The sequence below is a fragment of the Artemia sp. Qi Xiang Cuo genome, chromosome 15, assembly GCF_049724085.1.
Source record: "Artemia sp. Qi Xiang Cuo chromosome 15, ASM4972408v1, whole genome shotgun sequence".
NCBI lineage: Eukaryota > Metazoa > Arthropoda > Branchiopoda > Anostraca > Artemiidae > Artemia > Artemia sp. Qi Xiang Cuo.
In genome coordinates, this window is record NC_142808.1 from 62,498,156 (window position 1) to 62,521,919 (window position 23,764).

At 34.5% G+C, this 23,764-nt stretch overlaps 1 protein-coding gene across 1 annotated transcript; it reads right to left on the bottom strand.

Annotated features, from left to right (window-relative positions):
• Positions 1-19,596: 19,596 nt before the first annotated feature.
• Positions 19,597-23,764, bottom strand: LOC148943967 (uncharacterized). The gene is made up of 3 exons (XM_089101575.1): positions 23,695-23,764; positions 21,839-22,009; positions 19,597-19,790 (listed from the first exon to the last, which is right to left on the bottom strand). Exons 1-3 carry the CDS (start codon positions 23,762-23,764, stop codon positions 19,597-19,599), a joined length of 435 nt encoding a protein of 144 aa, XP_088957701.1.

A 23,764-nucleotide genomic window follows, 5' to 3' on the forward strand; every position in this document is an offset into this window, starting at 1 on the left:
TAATTACTAATGCTAGAATTCAACATACATGATATTTTTAATTAATAATTTCTTCTCTGATATTAGCATTCATATTCGTTGAAATCCCTAAATAAAAAATGTGGAAAAGAAATCTTCGTTTTCAAATTTAGCCACAGTTGCTCTAGACGACTTATTATTCTGATGGAACTCACACTACAGTTGACGCAATAATAGGCAGTGCAATGCACTGTCTAAATGAGGGGGTGAATCCCCTCATATACGTAATAATTTCTGTTTGTTTTAAGTCTTAATGTTACTCCTTACTTTCAGTTGAAAAAACTTGTTTTTTTTAATTTAATTTCCGATCGTTTTTTAAATAATACGGGGAAATCCAGCGCCCCCTTCATAGAAATGTCCCTTCCCCCAAGGAAACATCCTCCAGGGAAGGATCCTCACCTCTAACCCCCTCCTCCGAAACCCCCCCCCCCTATCAGAAAAAAATCCCTCCTGAAACTTCTTTATACTTCCCATTAACCAATACTATATGTAAACAATGGGCAAAGTTCATAAGTTCCAGCCCTCCCTCCGGGAACTGAGGGGGATTAAGTCATCCTTAAAGACATATTTATTAGATTTTCGACTATGTTGAGCAAAATGGCTCTCTCAAAATTTTGATTGGGTGACTTTGGGAAAAAAATGAGCGTGGGAAGGGGCCAAGTTGCCTTCCAATTTTTTTGGTCACTTAAAAATGGCACTAGAACTTTCAATTTCCGGTCAAATGAGCCCTCTTACGATATTCTAGGACTACTGGATCGATACGATCACATCTGGGAAAAAAAACAAAAAAAAAGCAAATAAATAAATACGCATCGTGATCTTTCTCATGACAAAAAATAAAAAATTCCACATTTTTGCAGATATGAGCTTGAAACTTCCGTACTAGGCTTTTCTGATACGCTGAATCCGATGGTGTGATTTTTTTTAAAGTTCTATGACTTTTTTGGTGTGTTTCCACCTTTTTTCGAAAATAAGGCAAATTTTCTCAGGCGCGTTACTTTTGATGGGTAAAACTACACTTATTGAAACTTATATATTTGAAATCAACATAAAAATTGGATTCTATTGATGTATCCATGGGTATGAAAATTCCGGTTCTTAGAGTTTTGGTTACTATTGAGGCGGGTCGTCCTTACATTACAGTTTGTTACCACAAACTGTTTGACATTAAAAAAGTTGAAAACTGTTTAAGTTCAGTTCAGTATCGCTAAAGTTATTATGTAATTGCATTAATATTTGCGGTGCCTGAGGAATAATTTTAATGCTTTAATTTAAATTAGAAAAATACCCAAAAATTTCAAAATTAGTTTGTTTTTTTGTTTGATAAAATCAACTCGCTTCGTGATTAAGCTTTCAGGTTTGAACGCATCCAGTTACATAAGCCGCGTTTTCAGGCTCAGCGGGTTTGAACACGGGTTGTTCTTGTCCACTTTCAAGTTTCTAGTTTTTGGACTAGTTTCAGCGGGTTTGAAGTTTCAACCCCATGTTTGAGGTACTAATGCACAACGCTTGATACACTAGACGACAACAACCAATGTTCAAAGACGGGTTGTTCACGGCTCAGTGGGTTCAAACATGGGTTGTTCTCGTTTAGTGCATCAAGCGTTGTGCATCAATGCATCTAGTGCATCAAACACGGGGTTGAAACTTCGAACCCGTTGAAACTAGACGAAAAAGTAGAAACTAGACGAATACAACCCGGTTCAAACCCGCTGAGCCTGAAATCACGGCTTATAGTGTTACTAGGAAGGCCCAAAAAACGAAAATTTGTAATTATTACAAATGATGATTCTCTTAAAAAAGATCTTAACAAAAAGCCTTAAAAAAGAAAACCGAAAGTTTGAAGCTTAGTACAGATTGTTCTTAAAAATCGATCTAGCTTCAATAATCAAATATCTTTGAACAGACATTAAATTGCGTAAAGAGTAAAAAACTGGTAATCACAAAAATAGTTGTATATATTTTAACAAGAGATTTCAACAATTCGAAAATCTTAAAAATGAAAACCTTTTTGAACCCAACCAGTTATTAGTCAAATAATAACTTTTTGAACGCAACTTTTTCATGTCAGTAGGAAGGCCCAGAAAACAATTGCAATTATTACAAATGATGATTCTTTGACAAGGGATTACAACAATTCAAAAACCTGAAAAAATAAAACCAAAAGTTTCAACCTAGTACATATCGTTGTTACAAATCAGATTATCTTCAATATTAAAATATCTTCGAACAGACCACAGTATGAAGACACTAAATTGCGGAAAGAGCTACAAACTGGTGATTTCAAAAATGTTTGTATATATTTTAAAAAGGGATTTCAGCAATTTAAAAACCTTAAAAGTTAAACCAAAAGTTCGAAGCTTAGCAGAAATTGTTTTTAGAAATTGAACTTCCTTAAATAATCAAATATCTTTGAAAAGAAACAGTATGAAAAGACATTACATTGCGTAAATAGCAAAAAACTGGTAATTGGAAAAATATGTGTATATATTTTAACAAGATATTCCAATAATTCAAAAACCTTAACAAAGGAAACCAAGTTTGAAGCTTTGTAGATATCGTTGTTAGAAATCAGACTTGCTTTGATAATCAAATATATTTGAAAAGACTTTAGTATGAAAAGACAGCAAATTGTTTGCGCTTAGAAGACAAGCGAAAAAGAATATCCACATATAGAGGCCTTCCGGGAGCCGGGGCCCGGCGGCAGATAATTGCAAAAATATTTGTATGTATTTAAACAAGGGATTACAACAATTCAAAAACCTTAAAAAAGAAAAGCAAGTTTGAAGCTTAGTAGATATCGTTGTTAAATGTAATCAGAATTGCTTAAATAATCAAATATCTTTGACAAGACTGCAGTATAAAAAGATAGTAAATTGTCTCAAATTGTCTGCGGTTAGAAGACAAGCAACAATAAGAATCCAGACATAGAAACCTGCCACATGCCAGGGCCTGGCGGCGATGCCATCGGGCTCACGGTACTATACACATGTATGTATCTGTGTTGAGCATATATAAACCCTTTTTTCTTTGTGCATAAGTGTAAGCAACATTTTAACGCATAATTAAAATTCATTCAATTACAAAATTCTAGATATACAACATTTTTCAGAATTTATCCTCTAGTCTACCCTATCACCCTGTAGTGTTTCATTATCAACAGCCCCAACTGTACTTCTTCTTACTGGGTGATTGGCAGTTGCTGTTAAAGCAATAATAAAAAAAAAGGCTTAGCAATTTTATAAATTATAAAAAGTTTAAGCAAATTTCTATTCCAGTTATAGTCAAAACCCATTTTTCAACAGGTTAGACACCTGAGCTGGAACCTGATTTCATCGAAAATGTTCACCTTCTCATCTGTCAGAACCGCCCACATCTGCAGTTGCAAAATGGGCTAAAATTTCTGTACAAGTACGCATCTGATTATCTGAATGCAATGTTTTATAGTACAAGGAGAAAGAGAAACATTTAATTGCCACAAGATATGAACGCATTTAATAAATAAAATTGAATATGTAAAATTTGTGCAGTGTAATTTTTATTTTCATTCCAATGCTCTAATAAGTGGAAAAGGGAATATTCGTAATATAATTCTCTTTCAATGAAGCAGTAAGCTTTAGATTTATCTAGTTAGAAAAGGAGGTATTAGCTAAATTCTTGTTTGTAGTGAAACTAAATTTGTCGCGAACGGTTTTCGAAAGAAATAAGATTAAACTAAATATTTAATATATGATATCAGCTGCTGAAAAGCCCATCTTTTCAAAATTTGATTTTACTGTAATTGTAAATTCAATGTTGTAATAAGTATTTAATATTTTTGTTCATTATAAGCTGGATTTGCATATTCAATTTTAGCTGAACTCGTTTTTAGATTTATAAGAAAACTAGAAAATATACATTTTTAAAAAGAAAACCAAAAACAATTGACCCCCCTCCCCTCCCCCCCAAAAAAGCAAGCCGAATGTATTTAAGCCACGCAAACCCCATCCAGGTAATAAGAGTCCAGCCTAATGCAGGTTTGATTTTAATTACTATTAGGTATATTGACGAGCAATTCTGATTTCCCCCTTCTCTTCTTCACTTGATTAGTTGCAATTCCTTTTTTCTTATTGTTAGACGTTTCTGTTCTTTTCTGGTTTTAATAGGCATTGAACATGCCTTGTTTGACGCATCTAAAGATATTAGCGCTTTTTTATCTTTCCTTGTCCTTTTTCGGTGGCTGGTCTTTACCCCCCCCCGGAAAATACAACCCGAGGAAAATAAACCCCCATTGAAAATTCCCCCAAGAAAAAAACAGAGAAAATAGCACCCCCTCCCGAAAAATATCACCCCTACGCAGCTGGTTGGTCTCCAATCCCTTTGGACCTAAACAACGGATTAGAACACCCACTTTCTAATCTATTGAGCACAGTTCGTAGTTTCTTTGACCTTGAGGTAGAGGTGTGGATAAGGAAGGGGCAATTTCCCTCCTGTAGAGAATAAATTCTGCTCATTTTGGGGTTTAATGTTATTCTTTACTTACAGAATAGCAGCATAGACCAGAAATATACCCCGAAATCATAAGAGAGTTTTATGCGTTAATAAAAGTTTCTTAAGTTTCCCTCCCCCAAAAAAAAACCTTTGCTGGTAAATATCCCTTTGCTGGCTTTTTGTTGGAAAACTCTTTCACAGAGGGGATTACTGGCATGATTTTAAAAACAGTCAGAAATTAAAGGCTTTTTCAAATGAAAGTGCGCAAGAAACATTTTCCACCTGAGACCGTCTCTGGGCGGAATTTTCAGCTAGAATAGAATTGTCTTAGGGGAGTTTCCCTGGAGGGCGGGGGAGTATTTTTACGTGAAAATAGCTTTCGACAAAAATAAACTTAAAAAAGGCGTGAAGCAACAGAAATATCTATTTCAGGCGAGTAGAGGGTTTAAAAAAGTATTTTCTGGCGCATGTTGGCGGAAACTTTAGAAGTACATGTCACTAAAAGTGCACTATTCCTTACATTTTGATGTAAGGAATGATCTTCCCGTGGAAAGATCTTCCCCCGGGAACTCCCCACCTCCACCAAAAAAATCCCCCCTGAAAACGTCATTTCACTTCCAACTAACCAATACTATGTTTAAACAATGGGGAAAGTTCATAACTCGTAGTCCTTCCCCCGGGAATTGTAGGGGGTTAAGTCGTCTTCAGAGACATCGTTATTATATTTTTTGACTATGCTGAATAAAATGGCTATCTCAAAATTTTGAAATGAAAGTGATCAAAATTTTTTAGTCAATTAGAAAGGGCCCTAAGACTTTTAACTTCCATTCGAATGAGCCCTTTCACAATATTCTAGGACCACTGGGTCGATACGATCACTCCTGAGAAAAAAAAATACAAAAATGGAAAAAATGCAAGAGTCCTCATTTTTGTACATAGGAACTTGAAACTTCTACAGAAGAGTTCTCTTGTATGCTGAATCTGACAAAATGATTTTCATTAATATCACTTGAAGTTTTGGAGGTGTTTTCCCCAAAATTTTCCCAGGCTCTTAACTTTTAATTGGTACAGTTAAATTTGATTAATTTTACATATTTTGAATCAGAATCAAAATTAGATTCTTTCAATGTATCTATTGTTATCAAAATTGTGTTTCTTAGAGTTTTGGTTATTGTTGAGCCCCATCGCTCCTTACTTATAATTTGTTACCTACAAATAACCAATAGTATATATTATATATGTTACCAGTATACATTACTATACATATTACCCATAACCAATACTATATACAGTTTTTCTTAATCACTCAAATAAGAATTTGAAAGAAGAAAGAATTCAAGGAAAAAAGACACTAAAAAAAAAAAAAAAATTTCAACTTAAAGTAAGGAGCAACATCAAAACCTAAAACGAACAGAAAATATCACGTATATTAAAGGGTTTCCCCTTCCTCACGACCTCACTCTTAACGCAAATTTTTTTATAGAATTAAAAAGATCTTATTATTTTAATTAAGCGGCCTTTGTGTTTCAGGAGTCATTCTTAAAGAGTTGAGAAAAAAAGTCAAACTTTAGCGTAAAGAGCTAGGTTTTGAGGACGGGTCAACCCCTTTCATATACATAATCATTTCTGTTCGTTTTAAGTTTTGATGTTGCTCATTTTTTTCAGTTGAAAAAAACCTATTTTTTATATTTAATTTCAGAACGTTTTTAAATCATACCAGAAAAAACGGCTACCCCTCCTTGAAAATTTCTTCCTTCATGGAAAATTCCTCTATGAAAAGTTATTTCTACTTAAACTACCACCCCCTCCCTCGAAAAAATTTCTGCCAGGTAATTCCATTCGAGATGAAAATTCCACCTTGAAAATTCCTTACTGACAATTCCAGGGAAACTTTTTTTCTTAACGCACTTTCATTTGAAAAAGAATTTAATTTCTGATGTCTTTAAAATCACACCGGAAATCCTCTCATCCACGAAAAAGTTTTCCAGCAAATAGCCCCCCCCCCCCTAACCCTAGTAGAAAGTTACTACCGCAGAAAGTTCCCAATGGAAAATTTATCCCGTGGAAAACTCCTATGGATAATTTTTCCCGTGGAAAATCCCCCCCCTCTACGGAGAGGTACTCTAGACAATTCCAACCAGGTAAAAATTTCCCCCGAACGTTTCCCCTTAACATGTTCAAGTGTAAAATTGAGTCAGCAACGATAAAGCAAGACAAATAAAAATAATTTTGAGTAGGAATTCTGGCAAATTGCCCTCGTCTAAAATTTCCACATGGAAGTTCACCCCCCCACCGCTGAGATTTCCCTCTCCACGGAAAACTCTCCCCGTGGAGTCTTCATAGCAGAAAATCCCCCCCCCCCCCAGAAAGTGTCTGAATACTTCTGTGGTAAAGCTTACTAATTTAGTTAATTATGAATTTAGTAAAAATATATTAAGACGCAAATACAAAGTTTAGAAATACCGCTTTTTTTTAAGATAAGGAATATATCCTGCCAAGTTTCTGCTTATCGGGAAATTAAGAAATCACCACTTCCTACCTATTGCGTCGGTTGGACAAAGGAAGGTGTGGTTGATAAAAATGTATAAAAGATACATTTTATGGGAAGGGGGAGACTGATACTAACTTTATGCCGGACTGACCTCTGGTCTGTTGTTTTTAGAAACACCTTGGAATCTTGTCGGATCATTGTAAGTGTCTAAGTATCCTATTATATATTATTGTAGTTTTCTGAGACTTGTGGTCTACTTGGGACAGCCAGTCCCAGTAGAAAATATGTATCTGGTATTATTATAAGTTAATTGAATAAAATTATTGTATTATAACCAACCTCTCCACAATCTAACTTTAGTCCCTCGAAAATACCCAGCTGGTACGCGTCATTAGTTCGGTCATAGCCTAAGGCACGCTACCAAAGTTTAATTACCTTAGGGCCAGAGTTTACCTCCCCTATAAAGGGAGGAATAAAGGCAGCTACGACAACACCACTTAAATACCATAAATACACCTTATGACAACTGGTGGCAGCGCTGAAAAAACTAGGTCTAGAGGGCTAGATAAAAATAGTAGATTGAAATAAAATTGCTTTACCAGAGGAAAAAATTACTTCCCTATCAACGGTACTTGAAATTGCAAAAATTATACCAGAATACGTGGGAATTTCAGATGTAGATGAGTTTATCAAAAAATTAAAAATTTTTGACGAACTAACTGAATCGTTTGAGGATAAGGTCAAAGAGCAATGAGTTGCAGCCAGATTAAAGGGAAGCGCCCTTAAACATTTTGAGGCAATTAAGGAAAAAGAACCCAAGGACATCAGTACTCTAATTGAATCTTCTAAAACAAGGTTCATAGAGACAAGCATCTCCGAGAGGCTAAGAACAGAGGTAGTGACATTCAATATCTCAACTAGTATCAGGGGATATGCCGAAAAAATTTGTAGATCTGTATGCTTACAATTAGAGAAAGGCGGAAATGACGAAACAGTACAAAAAGTAAAATTGCATACTTTTACCCAAGGGTTACCAAAAAAGTTATATTGAGACTAATATTATCACGAAAACCTGAAAACTTAGAGAAGGCTGTTATCCTAATAGAAACAGTGGAAAAAATTGACGAGGCCATGAAAAAGTTTGATCAGATGTCAATAAATAACACAGGAGCCAAAGAAAGTATAAAGTATGAAAGAAGACAAAAGCGGGTGAACTGTGAGGAGCCAAATCGTGAACCAAAAAGCCACGAGGAAGGCCAAACTCTCCCACCATGGACTGGCCCCTCCCCATTTGACAACCAGTCCCATGGTATTAGATCCTTAATGACTTGGAATACCAAGTATTATGGACACCCGCCTCCTCCTCCCGAGGAAAATTATAGACCAAATGGTGACAGGTTAAAAAAAAAAAAAAAAAAAAAAAAAAATGGTGACAGGTCAAGAATATATAGAAATAGGAATAGACCCCATGAGGAAGGGCAAATTACCAAGCAATATTGAAAAAGATTCAATTGCTATTATTGTGGCAAACCAAATCACTATTGGGGAGATTGCTGGCATAGAATACCCAAAGAAGGCCTGACGTAAAAGACAAAACCCCAGTTCAGAACGCAGGGGGGGCAGAAATTTAGGAAGGCAGGGAACAAATAATACTTGGCAAACACCTAATAATATTCCTTAATTTAGGCCTAGAAGGCAAACGGTTAACAATACCCAGGGTCAAAGTAGAAACTCTGAAGAAAACTGGGATAACCCTAGAAACTTTTGACCAAAAAATGGTAATTTAAACGGAGAAACCAGCCTTTAAGGGTCGACAGAGCTGTTTCCTTACAAAGACCCCTATATAGTTTAGAATGTTGTGATACAAATGCAAATAATAATAGTCTACCGATTTTGCGCTGTTTTAGAATTGAGTGTTATCAAAATTTACCATCTTTACTAGATACAGGTGCATCTAAATCATTAATTCGAGAGGATGATTTTAAGAGGTTTCCTCCTAGTGTCAAAAATCGCGTAAGCAGATGCCAGAATACCCTGACATCAGTGACAAGGCACAGGCTGACAATTTTGGGAGAATGTCCATTAAAATTTAGCAAAGGGGATAAAGAAATAACAGTAACAGTGATATTATGCAAGCAGCTACCATTTCCTTGTATTCTAGGAGTAGATGCCATCAGAAAATATGGGATCGTATGGGAACCCATATCTGATACAAAAACCATAAACCAGGCAAATGAAACTAATAGGCAAATTTGCGTAACAACAGATAACGAAAGTGACGGTTCGAGTTATAACCTAAAAATAAGCGGAAAAATCACAATAGAAGGGGGAACGACAGCTCAAGTTCTAGCGACATTAAATACAAAAGAAGGAAAGGTTACAGCAATAGACGCCATGATAGGAGGGTACACCATAAAAGAACATCCCATGCTTTTCGTGGAAAATCAAGTTATAAAAATTGAAAATGGTATAACATACTTAAAACTATCAAATCTAAGTAATAATAAAGTAAGACTGAACCAAATAGAACTTGGATCAGTGGAAAAGATTTCAAATTCAAAAATAAAATCTCTAAACAGTCCAGAATTAAGCGTAAATTTCAGTAGCCACGAACAATTATCCTCATTAAAACTGCAACAACAAGAAGATTATAGAATGTCGAAAACAGATTTTTTGCAACTATTTGATTTTAAACATTTACCGAAAATGTAAAAACTAGAGTGAAAAATATTCTTTGGAATTTCAAATGGACTTTTGCAAGGCACAGAGTGGACTACAGATTAACTCACTTAATCCCTCACAAGATATTAACAGTGGGCCCTCCAATCCAAAAGTCACCGTATAAAACACCTTATCATTTAAAACCTTGGCTAGAAAGCCAAATAAAGGAAATGGAAGATCAGGGAATAATTAAAGAAAGTGTTAGCGATTGGTGTTTTCCACTAGTAATAGTCAGAAAAAAGATAACACCTGGAGATTATGTATAGATTTTAGAGCACTAAATGCCGTCACAGTAAAAGACGTCATGAGACTACCAAGAATTGATGCGATTTTAGATTCACTGGGAGGTGCAAAATATTACACTAGTTTTGACTTAATAGCAGGATATTGGCTTTTCGCTTTAGATGCAGAAACAAAGCATAAAGCTACAGTAATCTTAGACGATGGAAGAACGTTCACGTTTGAACGTATGCCTTTTGGCTTATCATTTAGTCCAAATTTTTTTAATCGACTAATTAATTTAGTGTTAAAATATAACGAACCAGGAAGGAAAAAAGATACCTCGGCTTATTTAGATGATGTAATTTTGTTTAACTGTCAGCCTGGAAGACCACTTAGTCGGACTTAAAATTAAAACCAGAAAAGGTAAAAATAGTAGTGCCAAAATTAGTTTTTCTTGGACACTTGATAAACCAAGGTACTATTTCACCAAATCCAGAAAAAATTACAGTCATAGAAAATTCACAACCACCTAAAGATAAAAAAAGCTGCAGATCAGTGTGTGGTTTGATAAGCTATTTCAGACGATATATTAAAAATTATGCAACAATTGTACAACCTTTGACAAACCTTTTGAAAAAATCAGGTAAATTCGAATGTCCAGTGGACGCAAAACAAGGTCTGGATCAAATAAAAAGGCAATTATTACAGGCACCAATACTTAAACTAGGGGATTCGTCTCAAGACTTCTGTTTACAAACAGATGATTTGGGTAAGGTATTGGAGCCATATTATTAAACATAAATTCGTAAGGAGTAGAATCAATAGTCCAATACGCCAGCAGGTCACTGACGGAGGCAAAAAAAATATTAGACAGTTGAAAGGAAATGCTTAGCAGTTGTAGTTTTTACAGAGTATTTTTGACAATTATTACTTAGAAGAAAAATTCATTTTACGCGTAGACCAAAAATCATTAATTTGGCTGCACACGATGCAAAATACTTGAGCCCGGCTGACACGGTGGATACTACGTCTGCAAGCATATTCATATACCGCAATATATACAAAGGGCTGTACAAACATTTTACCAGACTATTTATCACGAAATCCCGATAAGGAATGAAATTTGATTACAACCATCCAGAGCGAACTGGAAGGGGTAGAAATACTATCTAATGAAAATATTTCGATTTAGCAAGATAAAGATGATTTTTGTTTAGCGATGAAATCCTTTTTATCAAAAGGAACGAAACTGCAAGAGCGCTTTAAACATTTTTTAAAGGACTTAAATAATTTTGATCTTGATGAAAGTAAAAATCTTTTGATAAGATATCACAGACCATCGCAAGAATATAGTAAAAATGACTTAAAAATTATTCCAGTTATTCCAAAATCACTGGAAGGAGAAATTTTACAGATGGCAAATGCAACGATTGGCTGTCACATGGGAGAAGCAAAAACTATGGGGAGGCTGAAAACAAATTTTGATTTTCCAGAAATGTACTCAAAAGTAAAAGCTTTCATACAAAGCTGCCAAGAGTGTGCCAAGCAAAAGTCACCACCAAAGACCCCTAGGGCTGAATTAGGTCTCTACCCCACCCCTTCAGGGTTTAGGAGAATTAATGTCAATAGACATGATAAACGAAAAATCGCGAAGAAAGGAAACGAGGACAATTAACAGCCAGTGAAAAAATTGAAAAATTATGCAAATATTTCGGTCAAGACCTCCGCTTGACCGTCCTCAGTTCAGAATAAAACTGATAAAAATATAAAAACCAAACCTTAAAATAAAAACACCAAACTACAATTGGACGACCCTTTCCTAGTAACGGTGAAGTAACCAAGCGGAGGTCTTAACCGAAATATTTTCATAATTTTTCAATTTTTTCACTGGCTGTTAATTGTCATCGTTTCCTTTCTTCGCGATTTTTTGTTTATCATGATTAGCCAGTGTGGTCTCAGAAATTATTTGTCAATAGACATTTGGGGAACAGGAGGAAGTTCACCAGTTTCCAGGAAAGGAAACAGGTGTGTACTAACCGTAGTTGACCATTTTAACTCACACTTATACGCTTTTCTAATTAAAGACGAAAAGATGAAAACCATTGCAAAAGTTTTGGTCAATCGCGTATTTTTGGAACACGGAATTTTTCCTACAGTTTTACTTAGCGACAAAGGGCCATGTTCTAGAGCCAAATTATTAGACGAAATTACAGAATATCTGAGTGTGAAACGATGGTTTACATCGTCTTATATGGCAGCCGCTAATGGAAAGGTTGAACAAAAACATAGGAAATTAGCTTACATGCTGAGAATACTTGCAAGAGAGGAAAATGAAAATTGGGATGAACATTTACCATTTAAAGTCTTTGCAATAACTACGGCGTTTTCACGTTCCTTAAAAGAAACGCCATTTTTTGAAACATCTAAGAGATCCCAGAATTTGTTTAGATGAAATACAAAATGATAGAATATATTACAACCTACACAAATATAAGCAAGAAATGGTGATGCGAATGAAAAAAGCTATGGATTAAATTAAAGACAATCTGGAAGATGCGAAAACAGAACAAAAAGAAAAATATGACCGAACAAGAAAAAATAAGACAAATTACTGTTTAGGAGACTTGGTTTACGTATACTAAACCAACCTGGAAGGGACAAAAAAGTTAAAACCGAAATGGGATGGGCCCTAGAGGACTGTAAAGATTCTATCAAATTGCTTAACATATGTTCTAAAGCATCAGTATAAGGAAAGGGAAGAAGTAGTAAACCATAATAGAATGAAAAAGGGATATTTTTCAAAACCGTGGAAATCAGAGCCTATTCCTTCAGACGAAGAAATAGAGGAAATAATTTCACCAGTATATATCAGAAAACCATATGAATTTTATGACCTTTTTAATGACCACAAAAGTTGGGAGGAGTGGAAGGAGTATTTAGCCCAGTCTTGGCTACAAACTCTCCACAACAAACATGAGAAAAAAGGAAATATTCGATGCTCATAGGATACTAGCGATGAAGAGCCTCAAACACAACATAATGGTTTAAAACAAAATAAACCAAAGTTGAAATCCAAAGAGAAAGAAAAATTTGAAGGAACCAATGAATTATATGATTTTCATACATTAGACTCACCTATAGTCTTAACACAAAAATAGCTTTTGGAACAAACGCCATCTACCAGATGCGACCTAACAGAATGTGACACCGATAATTCTTCTACAGAAACCGATATCGCTAAACCTGGGCCATCGTTAAGAAAACCCTCCTTAAGAGAGAAATTAAGGAGAAAAGTAAAGAAACCAGAAGGACAGCAACAAGTTCCTTCGTCAGCAGCACAAGTAGCTAAATCACTTATGAAAAAGGCCAAACGTCATGAGAAACAAAGATTAAACATATTTGACGAAGCAACAAAACCGCGCTTGACAAATATTATAAGGAAGATAAACAAAAATTTGGAATCCAAAATTCAGACCAAGAAACGGAGAAAGGGAGGACAAGCGTGGCCCCCAGCCGATTAATATTTGAATAAAATAATGATAACGGAAAAAAAAATAATAATTAAAAATACAACAAGTAAAGAGCCTCTAAAGAAATATCCATATTTCATATTTAAGGGAAATGGGAACGTCCTGGGAGGGTGCAAAGAGGTAGGCGTAGAATGAATTGGAATGGAGGAGGAATGCACGTAGCTGTGTTGGCCAACCCGCTTTGGTGCTTCGGTGAGTCGTTAGTAGTATTTAACTCTAGTAGTATAGTTAGTAGTATTAACTCTAGTAATGGCAGTATTTAACTCTGGAAAAGAATCAGGAATTTTACTTGCATCTGAACTTTTGAAAAATTCTGAGTAAGCACGAAGAGGTTGACATTAGAAAGCATAATAACTGACACCATTTTCTGGTGCTACATTGCACTTTGTTTTGGCGCTACCATAGACAAGTTTACAAAAAAAAGACAGAGAAATAGACTAAGCATTGGATTTCAAATACTCCATTGGGCGTAGGGTTTATATTCCCCTTCAAAGATATAATGCTTTGATAAGCCTACAGATCTTACTTGCATGAAACGAACAAGATACTGGATGAACAAGATTGCCGAGTCATTCTTTTCGAATCTGTGAATTCAAAGAATCAGAAATACGAAATTACTCAGAATTATTTAAACTTGCTTAAAAATTGGAAATTTTACCTATATTACATGTTTTTAACGAATTTTCCACTATGAAAAATTCAAAGTAAATTTCAAAAATGTGCTTGGATGAATGGCTAAAACTAACTCTCAACTATCCAGTGATATCATCACTGCCTATATTAACAAACAAAACTTACAGAAGGAATAAACTTTAACAACCTACGGGCTAAGATCTATACAACCAATGCAGAAACATTTTTAAAAAAGAAGGAGCGGTATGCAATGATGTCAATTTGAATGAGATACTTTTCATTTAGATCTGACATGATTTTTGATCGGCTTCGGGAGCTTTTATTGTTTTATTCTAAAAAAAAGATATTTAAACAATAAAATATTAACATTCTGCTGAATGTAAATAAAAGCTATTGTTCTCAATCAGTTTCCATTTCTTCTTAAATATAAGGTAAATGTCCACTTTGGCAACCAAATCAACACTCCGTGCTGGTTTAACTTTTTAGCTACTTAAAAAGGAAGTTTAGTTACTTTTAAGGATAAGAGCCTCACGAGGAAAATTGTCTCGCAATTTTTTCGCGCTTAGCATTTTAGTTATTGTGACGTGCTACTGTATTATTCAAAATGCAAATTTAGCTTGTCAAAGACTTTTGGTAATACTATTTAAACACTTTATAAACATGAAAATGTGACGTGACATTTAAAAAAAACATTTTTATGTAATACTCTTTTCTTTGATTAGATATTCCTTATGATCCTTCTTTGTCAAAGAAATATAATAGAATTCGTCCTTTCTTGCAACTACGATAAGATACGAATTTATTATGTCAAATAACAAGAATTAAATGAGACACAATACAATTCAAATAATCACTTTTCCTTGTCACTTATTTATTAAAATGAGACACAAAATACTGTCGAAAAGACAATCCGTATCGGTTGGTAGCCACGGGCTTACAAGGCTTGAGTTTTTTTCTGGTGCCTTGAATTACTCCCTGTTCTTGCCGGTTTAGGGAGCAAATCTCAATGCCTGATGACTCCAAAAGCTTCTGTCCAAAGGTCATTGTAAGCTGGTGTCGCATGGCATCAAGTCCATCTAAGCCTAGGATTTTAAGGCTATCATCATAATTTGTGAATTCCGGACCTAATATCACATGGGTAGCTCGTTCCTGCCCATTCTTAAGGTCATTTCTTTGCTCTTTACTTAGCCCCGGATGCCACACAGGGCAAGCATACTCTAAAATACTCCGAATACACAGTTTATAAAAATTCAACAGCGAAAAACGACTAAAACCGAATCGCCGAATTGTGACTAGATTACGCAACGCTATATTTGCCTTCTTAATACAATTATTTACATGATTCATCCATGACATTTTTGAGTTAAAAGTCAAACCTAAAATTGTCATGTTATTTACAATTGGCACATTTATATCACTTTGACTAGGAACTTTTTTTTTAAACGAGACTCTCATAAGTGCCGACTTTTTCCTATTAATTGAAAGCAGTTTTTCTTCACAGTCAGCCTCCAAGCGGCGAATTATGCCATCCGTACTAATCATAGATCCTAGCTTACAAAGTATCAGCAATGATAGATCATCTGCAAACTTCCCTCTGTTTTCATGCCAAGTCACAATTTTGTTACATAGTATTAAAAATAAAACAGGTCCCGTTTTGGTACCTTGGGGTATTCCACAGAAAAGCTCAAGAAAATCAGATCGTACCCCATCAACACTAACACACTGTTGCGCCGTCCATGTAAAAAACTATAAACTATCTGAATTGAAAAAGGTCTAAAATCTGTCATTGACTCAAGAATATCCAGATGGCTTGATTTGTCGAAAGCCTTTTCTAAGTCTGCTTGCAATATTTCTAAAAATACATCTTTATTTTCTAGATGCTCCAGGGTTTCTTCCACAATTTTGATGAGATAATGTACTGTGCAAGATTCTTTGATAAACCCATATTGACAGGGATCTATTTTATCACAGAAAATCTTCTAGTAACCATTTCTTTAGAAAATGTTCGAAAACTTTAGATACAACAGGGGTCAAAGATACAGGTCGTAGGTCACTCCCCCCTTTTGGATTCGAAACTTTAGGTATTGGCGTTACAACTGCTTTTTTTAAATCATCCGGAAAGGTACCACTCAAAATAGATTGGTTTAAAAAGGCAGTCAGAGGTTCAGCTAGAAAGGCTGCGTTTTCTTTGTACAGGGTTGCTGGAATGTCTCCAGGGTAAGTTGCCTTATTGAGGTCAAGTCTCTCAAGAACCTTTGCAACTTCGTGAGAGAAAATCACAGGTATTTCAGATGGAGCAGCCAAGGGAGGACGATGGAAATTGGTGGATTGCTTCTGCAAATACTAGCAAAATACTTATTAATAGCGTTTGCGTCGAGCTTATTCCCAGATTTGTCGCATACGCTTACACTTTGCCTTACAGAGCCAGTGAGAAGCCGTATTCCTTTATAGTAACCGGCTGGATTTGTGGTCATGAGCTCGTTCATTTTTGAACCGTATGACTCTCAGCCAATCTACATTCATAGACCACTTGATTTCTCAGCTTGGAAGCTTCACCTGTCTTCTCCTTTTTATGGAGCCTGTTGCGATTGCGTATCAGTCTTTTCAGGGGCGAGTTAACCCAGGGCTTGTCAGCTGAGTTTACTGTGACTGTCTTCTCTGAAAAATACACATCATAAGCTATCCGTATTTTTGAAAAATATTCTATGTATGTCGTTGACATTGCAGTTTTCGTACAAACCTTTCTGGTTTTTCGAAATAGCAGATTTAGCGAATAGCTCTGTTTCAGACTCAGTCAGAGCCCGGCTTGGAAAAATTTGCTTGGTTTCTATTCTCTTTTCCTCCCTGGGACACCAGTGCACACAGAAGTGTGTACTTTTACCAAGACTCGGAAACCTCACTGGATCACTATAGAAATCGGAAATATCTGTGAAGATGAGATCAAAGACAGACTTTTGAGTTGTCTTTTCACGAACAACTTGCTTCAAGCTTAGCGATCGTTCAATCCAGCTGGGTAGTAGGTCGTTGAAGTCACCCATAAGAACCACAGAACTGTTTGGGTGTCTCATTTTAATCTCATCTAAACATGCTTGTAGATGGGCTATGAGCTCCTGCCTGTAACTCGACCGCGGTGGAATATAGATTACTCCAACTATAATCGAGGAAAACTTACGGGGAAGAACTTTTGGTCTCAATATTACCCACAACAGCTCGTAGTCGGTTGTCTGAGAGCCTTCATATATCTGATGAGGCTTATCGTTTCGAAAGTACATACCTACTCCCTCTCCATGTGTGACGACAGCACCTTCCTTGTTTCGCCTACTCTTGACGAGAAAATTATAGTTACTTATCTGGGCGTTAAACTCATTCGCAGACCACGTCTCTGTTATGCAGAAAATATCAATTCCATTGTCATTATTCTTGTCGAAAGTTCCGTCACTTTATTGCTTAGAGACTGGGCATTAACAAGGAGAAAAGAGGGAAGGTCATAGGAACTAGCTATTTCTTTCTTTTTATCTACCTGGGGTAGATTGCCGGAAAATGTTGGAAGTTTCTCAAATTATTAGAACATGTTGGGACAACGGGCGTGGGGGCTCCAGGGACCCCAAGAGTTGGCCAGTGGCTCGCCATACTCCAGTTGGGTGGGAAAACTGGGCTGGTTTGAACAACTTGACCGTTACTTGAGCCGAAAGAAGGAGCAGCATTTTGGCTAGGGCACATTAAATACAAAGGGGAAATACCTCTCTCGGTAGAAACCGGTCTTCTATGATTATTCAATGGGAAACGCCTAGGATGGTTGGTATTTGGAGACCTCGCCGGTTGCTGCTTTGGAGACACTTTCTGTTTCGTGGTGTGGACAAAGATGCATTTATGTTTGTTAGGGCACTGGCGTAACGAACCATGCTTGCACGGGTTCGGGTGATCAAACTTGCAGTTCTGACTCTTGCACTTATTAACTGCATAAAACTTGCAAGGATGAACATAAGTACAAGCTTTACCTTTGTTGCATTCTCCGTGACCAAAATATATGCAAATCGTCCTTTTCTGTTCCTGTTCTGTGTGTGGTTGACTAGTAAACTTTGTGAGACTTTGTTTGGAAACGCTTTGTTGTTTAAGCTTGTTGGCAACATCCTCTTTCAGCTCAGGTACCAGAAGATTTAGCAATAGATCTATTTGCTTTTGTTGAAGCTGAATGATTTTGTCTTTTTCGGCTATAGCAAGGCAGAGCTGCATCAACTCTACCTGAGCAAAATCTTGATCTGTAGAGCAGTCCAAAAGCATCGGTTCGAGACTTTTCTTAGCTGCAGGTTCTTTCCGGGTAGATTTGGGGGATAAAAATAATTCTTTATCCGTCACATTTCTGGGAGGAGTTGCCTGCCCTCTCCCATGGTCACCATCCGTTCGTAGCTTGGCAGCCAATAACGTCACTAGTGCTTCAAGGTCTGCATTTTTCCCGGACGTATCTAGTCCATGTTTTTCGAGAAGAACGCGCAGAATAGGTAACGTAAGTTTTCCGATGCTATTCGGCGATAATACGGCCAAATTTATTTCGCTGTTTTCTGACATATTGTAATAGTCGTGGCAACATTGCACGGCTTTTTCCTTATACTATGTAAATTAAAAAAAAATAGCACTAAATAATCCTTATATCAAACGACTTAATCTAATCCGAATGTTAAACTAATCCGATATTTTTCTGGTGGTTTCCCTGCGAGAGAAGTAAGTGAAGCGTTGAAGGCTGTCTACCTTGTCCCCACAATTTAAAAGGCAAGCCCAGTGGGTACCACGGCTCTTGCTAAAAACTCTTCACCCCTCTTCTTCTTACTTTTCTTTCCCAGCCTCAATCGCAGCGTAATTGCCTAGAAAAATCGAATGTCCAAAGTGATCTTAATTGTTAACTTTTTTAATTACTGAACGTCCCTGAATTACTGAGGATCTTGTTAGTGAATTAATGATCAAGAAGATATGTTTATATTCACAAAATTAACAATGAAAATTTACTGTCCCAAGGGACTTTGATATGGCCAGCAAAATGCTAATCCGATTATAAAAATAAATACAAAATGAAAGTTAACAGGGAAATTTCACAGCTTTAGCAGGGTTATATCCGAAAAATCTTGGTGTTAACACAACGAAGTCTGGAATTTTTCAAATTATTAGAATATTTATTATCTTTAGCTGGTTGGTATTATTTTTATTATTTCCAGTAATTCCATTTTTTTAGATTTGCTGCTTATTTATGTTAAAATTTACGATGTTCATGAAATCAATGAAATGTAATTAAGTATTATTAGTATAATTTAGGTTTGTGTATATAACCTGTATTAATATTTGTTTTATATTTATGTGGTCAGTTTGTTCATTTTTATTTTATTTATAATCCCCAATTTAGAAGGTTAATAAAATGCTTGAATTTTAAGTATGTTATGTTGTTTATATTGCTTGACATATTGTTAATGTTATGCTTGTAAAATTTACAAAAACTTTCATGTTTGACAAAATATTTCCTTTTCAAACTAAGTTCACGAAACTAATAGTTTCAAATATACCTTCGTCATTGTTGTCCAGACTGTGGGAGTCCGATTCAGATGTTAAATTGGTTATTCTGGATGCAGCACCCACAGGTAGCTGTTGATGCTCAGATGATAGGATAGAAATTGAAGTGTCTCTGATCGTTTCAGCTACAATTGATGAAAGGTCTCCAGCTTCAACAACAAAAATAAAAAAAAAAAACAAGGAGCCAGAAAATAATAGAAGTAGGATTAAATATTCTCAATAATTTACCAATAAATAATGAAATCCTCTCAAGATAAAAAAAACAGACTACAAGCGTGAAAAATAACACTAAACATCAGACCTGAACAAATTTAAGCATTATAATTTGATGCAACCGTGATAATAGTATGATAATTAATAAAAGGTAATTTGATTAATAGAAAAATAATTCATAATTTGGCACTTTTTTCCCAAATTTTCATATCCAAATGATATCTAATTAATTTTTGGAAATATAAATAACTAGAGCTAACCTATTTATACATACTGAGAACTAGCCTTTGGGGACTGGAAACGCATAATTGCAAATTATCAGTGCTTCTACCTTTGGCTTATTTAAAAAAAAGGCAGTAGAACTCTATTGTTTCACAAGCATCTTTTGATTTTACAATTTAGTCAATGCTAGTCGATAGTTTCTGAATGCTTTTGAAGATTTACTGAGGTCGATGCTAGTCGATAGTTTCTGAAGTGCTCTTGAAGAGTACTGAGGTGTTCTAAAACTTTCAAAAACGCCTATATTAACAGTGGCGAAGGTACCGTTGCACCAACATCTTAAGCATTTATATCATAAAAGCAGGTATGAGGTTACGACGTTCTTTTTCTATTTAAACAAGATCCTTTACCACTTGTCTCTTTGTGATCGTTTTTCTGTTTTAATAGAATGGGTCTACTCGGATGCAAGACTGGGGTAAAATACACGCTTGCAACAACTTATTTTAGGGTAGAGAGTGAGCCAGATTTAGCTACAGCTACAAATTGAGCTACAGCTCAATTTGTGCTACACTTGTGTGCTAGTGCATGTAGAGTATAGGTGCACATTGGTCTGGATCTTAAGAGGGAAGCAAGAGAAGCAAACTTGGAGGAATAGGTCGAACGGAAAAGAAAGTAAATATCAAACCCAGTTTCTGAATTTTTCAAGGAGGGGGATTGCTCTGGACCCATTTTTCCTCATTCTGTTTGCAGGGATAAGAACACGGATGAAATATATTTTGTATTCAAAATTTGCTGCCTACTTTGTTTTAATCTATCCTGTCAGGCTGACCTTTTCTCAACTGGATTGGGAGCATTTTCCTTGTTGTTTTTTTTTTGAATATATTCCACCCATATATATTTTTCATATATATTTTTTTAAATGTAAAACTGAATTTTCTAAAAATGATTATGTCAGTAATAATAGAGAAAATTTGAGATTGCTGTTTTGGACATAACAGAAAAATAGTTTTCACTTCTTCAAGACAATTCTCTTCCTCTGACTTACTCCACTAAATGCTAGACATTCTTTTGTAACTGAATATCTATAATGAATGTCTAACCATTTAAACTTTTATTTACTTGACTTTTTTGTAAATTGGCTTTTGCTAGAGTTGTTTATGGAAGTTTCTACTTACGACAGCACAGTCCCTTTAAGGGTTTGCTAACACAATAATACATTTGTGCAACAATAATACAATAACACAATAATGATTTGCGTAATAATTCCCTCTTTCCTTTTAAAAACAGAGGTCCATTTTATGGGAATATTTGACACTGACTGAATTGTTTTTTGTTTAACACTTAAATTGCTATGTTGAGTTTCCCAGAAGGCAAACTGAATCTCACTATAAACGTTTAGTAATAATAATAATAATATATTTTCAGCTGGATTTAAAACAATAGAGATAAACAAGCGGTATGAGAGAAGAAACACCGTCAACTACAAGAACAAAATATTTAAACTATAGTACTTACTATTTACTACTAAAACTCTTTGGCCAACATTAGCAAATTTTATATTCAGAATTTTTCAAATTCCAGAATGCAACAATTGTTGTCCAGAATACATTACATGATTTAAATTTTTTTTTCACCTCGTTTTAGCTTCAGCAGTTTTAAATCTTAAGATGATGAAGTACTGGCAAATTCTAATTTTTTCTAGTTTTCCCAATAAAATATTACCCAAAATATTTCATTATACAAAAAAAAAATGCTGGAGATGTACCTTCACTGTCAAAACATGTGGAGCCCAGTTCCTGGGTGTCAGGTTCAAGTTTACGTGGTCCTGAAAAGCAGCAAAAACTACCCAAAGGATCATCTTCCCTTTTAGGAAACAAAAGATGGGTTGAAAATTCAAAAAGCTCTTCATGGTCAATTGATAAAGCCTCTTCAACTTCTGAAAGAAAGCATCAATAAAGAGACATTAAACACTTTCAGTAGAAAAGCTTACAAAACAAGCCCAATTGTTTCCCCTCTTTCAACATATTATTCCACGAGATTGAATAATAATCCTTATAAGGACAGAAATCCAACTGTCTTTGGCAAACAGCCAACATCAAATCTCAGGATTTGGAGTTGAAAAAAACGAATCCTAAAATTCTTCCACATGTTAAGCGGTTAAGAGGCTAATCAGTTGACTAATTATCTAGGGTAAAAGAAAAGCCACAAAACAATTGGTGGCAATGTTGCTTTTTCCTCTTAATGCTAATACCAGTTTCTGTTAGTGTCAGACAATGGAATTGTTCAATTAACTCCATTTTTTGCATCTTTAATTCATTTTCTTTGCAATTCCATTTGTTTGTGTGTCCATTTCATTTTGGAAAACATATACATAAACAGGAAAGAAAATAGATACCCCAATTCCCCTTTGACAGAAACATTGAAATATTATAATTGATAATTGTAATATTTTTCCTTCTAATTTTAATGGAAGAACTGAAAGATTATCATCCATTATAAGAATAATTATCATGTTCTGACCCTAACCCCCCCCCCCCCCTCCACAGTATCTTCTATTTTAAAACACTCTAAATTGACAGAAAATACGGCCTGGATGAAAGCTAACAAATTTAAAACACAACAAAAAAAGAATCAGACTATTTCAGCTCTAACTATCATCAGATTCAATAAGACTTAAGTTTAAATCTAAGTTCAAGTATTGATTAAATTCAGTAACAACTCCATGTTGAGAAAATTTTATTTACAATAAACATGAGGAAAATATTTCCTGTAAAATAAAACATGGAATATCTTTGGTAGGCCATCTATTAGATAATTAAAATTAGCTATACTGAACAAATACCCTATATATATATATATATATATATATATATATATATATATATATATATATATATATATATATATATATATATATATATATATATATATATAATATATATATATATATATAATATATATATATATATATATATATATATATATATATATATATATATATATATATATATATATATATATATATATATATATATATATATATATATATATATATATATATATATATATATATATATAGAATGAATATGAATGAATATATTGGAAAAACCCGTCACAATTGAGCAAAAGACGGATAAAAAACAAAAGAGAAGAAAACGCACATACAAAACACAACGAAACTTCTAAAAGTTTCGTAAACACATATATATATATATATATATATATATATATATATATATATATATATATATATATATATATATATATATATATATATATATATATATATATATATATATATATATATATATATATATATATATATATATATATATATATATATATATATATATATATATATATATATATATATATATATATATATATATATATATATATATATATATATATATATATATATATATATATATATATATTGTGTTGCAGAATAGCCCTTTCCTTACTCTTAGGGACTGGATCCAAGCTTTTGTACTCTGCATGTTCTTTCTGTTATTTTTATTGAGGAGAACCTTATAAGCAAGAGGAAGAAAGAGAAAATATTTACTAAAGCAAAACAACTTTATTTTTATTTTGTTACCAAAATTGAAAAGGATAACTTACCTTTTTTAACCTCAGAAGTCTCAGGAATGGTGATAGGTTCAGCCATATTTGGAATTTTAGACAACTCCAT

What these genes read in the sequence shown, in the direction of transcription:
- LOC148943967 (XM_089101575.1), bottom strand. Translation starts at nt 23,764, where the DNA reads ATGGAGTTGTCTAAAATTCCAAATATGGCTGAACCTATCACCATTCCT. An exon ending in GACTTCTGAGGTTAAAAAAG is followed by an intron (nt 22,010 to 23,694) that starts GTAAGTTATCCT and finishes GCTTTCTTTCAG; the next exon opens with AAGTTGAAGAGGCTTTATCA. An exon ending in CACATGTTTTGACAGTGAAG is followed by an intron (nt 19,791 to 21,838) that starts GTACATCTCCAG and finishes TTGTTGTTGAAG; the next exon opens with CTGGAGACCTTTCATCAATT.